This window comes from Neoarius graeffei, chromosome 12, assembly GCF_027579695.1.
Source record: "Neoarius graeffei isolate fNeoGra1 chromosome 12, fNeoGra1.pri, whole genome shotgun sequence".
Classification (NCBI taxonomy): Eukaryota; Metazoa; Chordata; class Actinopteri; order Siluriformes; family Ariidae; genus Neoarius; species Neoarius graeffei.
In genome coordinates, this window is record NC_083580.1 from 350,310 (window position 1) to 357,800 (window position 7,491).

At 43.3% G+C, this 7,491-nt stretch overlaps 1 protein-coding gene across 1 annotated transcript; it reads right to left on the reverse strand.

Moving 5' to 3' along the window:
- Window positions 1-1,003: 1,003 nt before the first annotated feature.
- LOC132895760 (core histone macro-H2A.1-like) lies at window positions 1,004-6,837 on the reverse strand. Its single transcript, XM_060936596.1, has 5 exons — window positions 6,691-6,837; window positions 6,497-6,587; window positions 4,867-4,956; window positions 2,849-3,023; window positions 1,004-2,557 (listed from the first exon to the last, which is right to left on the reverse strand). The coding sequence occupies exons 1-5, from the start codon at window positions 6,835-6,837 to the stop codon at window positions 2,392-2,394; spliced, it is 669 nt and encodes a 222-aa protein (XP_060792579.1). The 3' UTR covers window positions 1,004-2,391.
- Window positions 6,838-7,491: the final 654 nt, after the last annotated feature.

A 7,491-nucleotide genomic window follows, 5' to 3' on the forward strand; every position in this document is an offset into this window, starting at 1 on the left:
CAGTGCACTGTCTCACTCTCTCATACACAAACACCACAGTGCACTGTCTCTCTCTCTCATACACAAACACCACAGTGCACTGTCTCACTCTCTCACACACACAAACACCACAGTGCACTGTCTCACTCTCTCACACACACAAACACCACAGTGCACTGTCTCTCTCTCTCTCACACACAAACACCACAGTGCACTGTCTCACTCTCTCATACACAAACACCACAGTGCACTGTCTCACTCTCTCACACACAAACACCACAGTGCACTGTCTCACTCTCTCATACACAAACACCACAGTGCACTGTCTCACTCTCTCATACACAAACACCACAGTGCACTGTCTCACTCTCTCTCACACACAAACAAACATGACAACTGTCCAGAATGTACCATTTAACCCCCCCCATAACAGTGTGTGTATTTTTTTGGTAAATATGAATAAAATAATATAAATGTAAATATCTACTTAAATTTATAGATTTACCAGATTTATAAGTTCAGTATTGCAGGAGCAACAGGAACTACATGCAGTTCTAAAATGTCATCATTACAGAAATGTCAAGTAGTGTGTATACATCAATCACACCTTCCCATCATCTCCAGTTTACACCATCATCAGTGTAGCTTTTACTTCATTTGTCACCATCATAGCAAACCGCTTTACCAATAAATGACACTTTCGCTAGCAGCTGGCTATCGGAGCACTCAGTGTGCCTGTGATGATGTTTTTAAAGATGGCACCTGAATTAGCTCAAAATCTTTTCGAACAAATTGATCAGTGATTTGTTTATCTGACACTTCACCTTTCTAATGTCTCCAAGCACTAGTGTACCGACTCTCATTCGTTCCCCGCCCCCTCTAGCTCCTCCCAGAACTAGACAAAAGCTGGAGACTCACTGACGTGTCAATCAAGCAACTGCAGAGGCCCCTAGGAGCAGGGGACCGAGATACGGCAACATCAGGCCTATCGATCTTCTCTGAAAGTGCTATTAAAGAACAAACAAACCCACGACCTTCTTTTATTAGCAGTTGTTTGGCATTTCAGTGAACAAGCAGCTTTTAAAGACATCGCGTACTAAATGGATCAACAAACACAACGATAACATAGTGCACTATTTACATCAATCCCACTGTGTGTCAGGTCTGTAATATGTGAAACAGCCATGCAAGAAACAGGATTCAAACGATTTCACAAAACAGCGCCAACATGCTGTCTTTTATAGTTACTGAAAATCCAGACTAGTTGTAAGATCTTTTTGTAGAATATTGTCTGAACAACATTGGCCAATAATTTTAGTGTCCGGCGAATATTACAGTAATGCAGTGGTACATTAAATATAAAACTATTAGGCTACCATTTTGTAATTTTAAGTTTGACAAGAAAATTACCGGCCGTAGGAGCTGAATGACTCAGAGGAATGAACTGCAACATATCGATCTTTCCAGAAGGGCTGATTCAACAAACGAAATGAACGACTCATTTGAACAAAACGAACGAAATGAAACTTATTCACCTTTGTGTTTGAGAATTTCCTTCTCAATGTTACCATAGAAACAGCTAATTTTCTAGCATGAGAAAAATCTCATTATTGGCAAAAAACTACATTAATGCAACGTGTTGGATATTTGTTAATGAAGTTAGAGTTATGTTACATTTAAAAAACAAAACAGAGTTTGAAGATCAAGTATTTGTGTGTGTGTGTGTGTGTGTGTGTGTGTGAGAGAGAGAGAGATACACAGTCACCTCAGTCTCTAATAAATTTCAAACAGTCCTGCAGTGAGACAAGAACACAAACACACTCAACCACCGTCTCAACATAAAATCCACAAGTAACTCAATAAACATTTTAAACTCTAATAAAACCACAGATCTCCACATTAGTGCCTGAGATAGAGTCTAGATTCTGCATGGAGCTAGCTAATTATTACAGAAATTGTATAAATTAATGATGGTAGTAATTCATACTAATTTGGCAAACTTAATTATCTAATGATTTTTCAAGCAACACTAAAAACTCATGCAAAGCTAACATCAGCAAAAAGAGCAGAGGACCGAGCAGTGAGCCCTGAGGAACACCACCATCTGCACACACGGAGTATAAAAGTTATTATAAAAACGTTTAACATAAATTTTCACGTGAAACATCTCACCATGACATTTAAACTCAGTGATGCAGGAAAATGGGTCAGAAATTTTATTCCTTCTGTATTTTTTTGGGAAAATGTTTACATCTAGATAGGACTGCTCATTGGTTGCTGCTCATGGAAAGAAAAGATGAGTACAGAGGTCACATGACCTCACAGCACCTGACAACATCAGGATATCTAGGGCTCTAAAGTGGAGATCTGTGTATGAAACCCACAACGTATTAAAAACACACAGATATAAATTTATTTGGTGTCGAGTTTGGCCATTTCCTGGACATAGATGCCGATACTCTCACTGTCAAACAGGACGAAGTAAACTGTCTTGATGGAGGATGACATGGTGGACACAAAGTAGCTGTTGATGGCTTTCAGGATCAGCTGCGCAGCCATCTGCTTTGGAAAACCGTTCCTACAGAGAGAGAGAAAAACAACACACGTGTCCCAAAAATATTTTATTGCCATTTCCTCGTCACACTGAAACATGACACTGGGTTAGAATCTCTGATTTACTCATGTGTTTGTACAGCTGACAGAGTGAACAGGGCGTGGCTTGGGACACACCGACAGTGAACTAATGATGGTGTGACAGTGGGTGTGGTGAAGGTGGGCATGGCAGTGGGCATGGTCGTTGGTGTAGGTGTGGTGGTGCGTGTGGAAGTGATGGTGGTGGGCGAGACTGGGTGCGGTGGTGGTTTGTTACCTGCCGCTGCCAATGGAGGGAAACGCCACAGATTTGAGTTTCTTCTCATCAGCCAGAGCAAGGCAGTTCTTCACGGTTTTATCCAGCAGCTCCTCGCACTTATCCGAGCCCCAGCCGGGACTGTTACAGTGGATCACAAACTTCGCTGGAAGGCCGTAACCCGACATCATCGCCGCTGTGAGGGGGTGGAGTCAAACACTAGTCATATACAGATCCACTGGAGTAAGATGAGAATGACTACAGACAGGAACCCTTTCAGCAAACCCTTCATGAGGGGGAGGAGCTTGCCAATTAAGGAGGAGTTTAGAGCAGAGCTGCCACCACTGTCCAGCAGAGGGGGCTGGGCACCTCTTACTGGAGGCATTCCAGAAGCATTTGACTGGGAGCCGCCTGAGGTCAACCAGAGTTCACTGGGGAATTATACAGCTGTGGTCAGCAGTTTACATACAGGGACCAGAGTGTGATGGTACTTTTGGGTTTCACGGATTCTCCAAACTGATCATTTTCTGAGGCAGAATGATTACAACATACACCTTTAGCAGAAAAAAAAGAATTTGGTGCACAATTTTTAATTTATTTTTAGCTTTCTGAAATCAACACAGGATCAAAATTATACATACAGCCGCCTAATATTAGGTTAAATGTCCCCGAGTTTCACCTTCACTAGATGCTTTTGGTGGCCATAAGAAAGCTTTACTGCCATGACACTCATGTCCATGTATGTAAACTTCTGCTCGCAACTGTATCTCTCCTCTTTCCCACTGTCCCTCACTCCCTATTTCACTAGCTCTCAATATCAACTCAAACTTTTACTGGTGACATCCTTCCAGGCCACTGGTTCCCTAATCCCATAAGTTCTAGATTAGGATGGGTTCCCTTTGGACTCTGGTTCCTCTCAGGGTTTTTGCCTCACCACCGTCGCCTCTAGTTTTCTCAGTAGGGATAATTTTTTTTAAATTTGATATCTGGATTTCTGTAAAGCTGTTTTGTGATGATACCCATGGTTAAAGTAGCCTGGGAAATCCCATGCTGCTTTGCACAATCGTTCCGATCTGAAAAGACAGCATGGAAACTATGGTCTAAAGGCTCGCCTGAGTTAGGGAGCCAATCAGAGAGTGGGGAGGGGTGGAAAGACGGTGACGCGTACTACTCGACAAACGGAAGCTTGCAGTTTATTTGGGACTGTTTGCGGATCACATTTAACATGGCGGCGAGCGATATGAACCAAACTTTCGATCAAGCTTTAGACACTGTTCTGAATTAGTCTGGTTAACACACCAGACCATATCACAAGTAAAATAATTTCGGTGCCATTGTTTTCCTATTTTTGTTTTGCCTTCTCTTTCCTTCTCTTCTTCGCCTCTTCGTCGCTCTAATTATGTCACCGGGTACAACTGCCATGATTGGCCATGGGCTACGTATACGCCAAATGATAGACATTCGCAACGTCCAATAAACGGCCGTTGACAATCGTAAACCACACCTCCCCTACGAGAAATTCAATAGGCGGATTCCAGACCATATTTCACTTGTGATATGGTCTGGTGTTAACCAGACTAGGTTAAAAGTGCTACATAAATAAAAGTTTCCTGGAAGGAGATCCCAGGCTGGTCCAGGGTTAGGAGGGTTCTATGCCAATTCCTAGTTCACTAGTCTTCTAGTTCTCTGGGAGGAAACCCTGAGTCAACCAGGACTTAGTAGCACCATTTAATCCTTCCTCAATGCCTGGGAGAAAATCCCAGGATACATCAGGAGGATGTAGATTTTTTTTTCTTTAGCCCCTCGTTCCCTGGGAGGAGACATCAAGGTCATGAGCATGAAGCCACTCGATAAAGGCTACTGAAAACAAACAGCTTTAAACTAATCTACAAAACATTTCTGAATGACCAGCTATGTTCAAGTTCCAGTGCATATGATCACCTGCACTTCCTGTCTGTGGTGTTCAATACACATTCTGTATGAGTAAAAAGGTTATCATTAATCCAGTAAAAACCTGTAGGATTGAGACACAGCCTCACCTCCAGCCACCTCCAGAGGGCCGTTCTTCTTGCGCAGCTCCAAAACGGCTTCACCAAACTCCTTCCCGCCCTTCTTCTCCAGCGCACTCCCTAAAACACCACATCATCACTCGCCCTGTTCTGGTTGGTGCTTCTCCAACTTACACACAGTCCAATGAATGACTGACAGAAGAATGGACCAATCAAACTTGAGTGGGTGGAGCTTGGACACAAAGCCATGCAATAAATCAGACCTGCGCCCTTGTCGACTATGTAAGTGTGTCTCGCCTACATCACAGCGCTGCAGTGCCTTCTGGGTAATTTCCTACAGTGATGTCTCACTAACACTTGAGCTGATGAAGTGATCAAGTGGCTCTTAAGAAGGCGGAACTGGAGAAAGGTGCATTAAAACAGGATTGGGACGCAGTCAAGGCTGCGTGTTTCCTACATACAGACATTTTATATAACTAATACACACAGAACAACCCCACTGTAACAAAACTCTTTTACTACGAACTTTCACATATAACAAACTAATTTCGTGTCCCCACCTTCACTGACAATTAGTCAGAGTCTTGAGAAAACCATCACTGTGTCACATCCACGCGTACTGGTGCTCAGAGTGCACCATGTCATTAGGACTAATTACTCTGCACCTGTTCCAGATTAGAGTGCAATCACAGCATGCGTGATTATAAGGACTCTCTAAACACACAGACTGGGTGAAGTATACACGCTGTACCGAGTGTCTCACATTACCAAGTCTTGTGTCTGTGTATTGTCTTTCTGGTTTTGATATTGTTCTGCGTATTTGGACTCCGCCCTTCTGTTTGTGCCTCGTGTGACTGTTGCCCATTTTACAACCCTGCCTTTGTCTTATGTTTTTGAAGCGTTTGCCAACCTGTTTATAAATAAACACACTTCCTGCAATTACATCCATCTTTCGCCTGCTGACACACTGAGCCATGGGCTCGTCTTCCCTCAGAGACAAACAATAAGTAATTGAGTCCGCAGTCGAATTAACAATGTGTTAACACCATAAAACAAAGTCTTAATGAGCCTCACTTACGTATCAATCACTAACAATTATCAAGAACAGAGATTAAAGAACTGATAAAAGAATGAAATGACTGATGATACTGCTAAACTTATCACCCAGTTCAAGTGCACCGGCAGCATTTTTATACGCCCCGCCCCACAGCGTGACATAAATGACATCATCGGTGATTTGAACACATGAATGAAGTGAATGGTGAAAATTTACAAAACGTCGCGAGTCAGTGGGTGGACAATAACAATACACCGGTCACCTCCTTCATTTCCATAACAGACGAAGAAATCATCGCCTCCGTTCGTGATCCTTTAACTCAGTCAGTGAACTGCGATAGTGACTCAGGAGGAGAAATTCGTGATCAGGAGAATGTACAGAAAATTCCATATATAATGTGAGCGGGTCCATTTCAGTTTTACAAACTACCTGGATGCCCCAAGGACTTCATTATAGCGGGTTCGCAGCGTGTGCGTGTATATTTATTCACATACTTATTCTCTCTCTCTCTGTTATTATCAGGATTATAATACAGGTGTGCATTTCTTGGGTTACAGGTGTGTGACGGTTCCTCAGGTGGAGGTGGAAGGTGTGTTGCTTTACCTACTTCTCCACCCGTGTGGAAGGTGGAGTTGGTGGGGTGAACGACAGCGTCGCTGCTGATGGAGGAAATATCAGCTTGTACAACTTGCAGCTACAACAACGACAACACGCGCGCACGCACGCACGCACGCACACACACACACACACACACACACACACACACACACACACAGGCAAATGACACGATGTAAAACCCGGTGATGATCAGCAGAGGGAGGAAAAGCAGCACAGCAGAAAGCAGGAGACAACAAGGAGGGATGAGGATCAATGAGGAGGAAAAGCCACAGGAAGCTGCACAGATCAGAGATCCTCCTGCTCATCTTCACTCTCACACTTTTCATCTTTTAAATATAAATTAAATTGTATAGTGTCCAGTTTCGTGTTGAGTTTAGTGCATGTGTAACTCAGCACATTCATTACATCTAATGTACAAGCTCCACCCTCAGACCTTTGGCCACACCTCCAACCAGAGTCTGGTGTTGGTGTGATTTTGTTTTGGACGTTTCAGCTAATTGGCTACGTTAGCGTCAGCTCGTCTATGTTTGATGTTTTTCTTTGAGGGTTTCTCAGATCCATGTGCATGAAAATATTCTGCATCATCACACCAACGAGCATCACTGTGTTCCTCAGATTAGCCCCAGCGGTAATAACAGTGATACTCGTTTATCATGTGATTGCAGGAAAACAAACAGGAAGTGAATTCAGGGCCTGTGCTGATTAAGCCATTAACACCGCTCTCATGTGTTCCCAGAGTCAATCCCATGGTGCCGTTCTCCATGACCATGTTGGGGGGGAACCACTGCCTCAGGAACACAGTTACAGATGTGAGACAGCTGTCTGTCTCATGGCAATCTTTTTCTTTGTGGACTGACAGAAGTCCTTCCTATTGTAGCACTTAGCTAGCTAACGTCATGCTAACGAGAGTGGCTAACATTAGCATTTCTTAGTTAACTTGCTCTCATCACTGTTCAGTGAAGGGGAAATTATTTCAGACT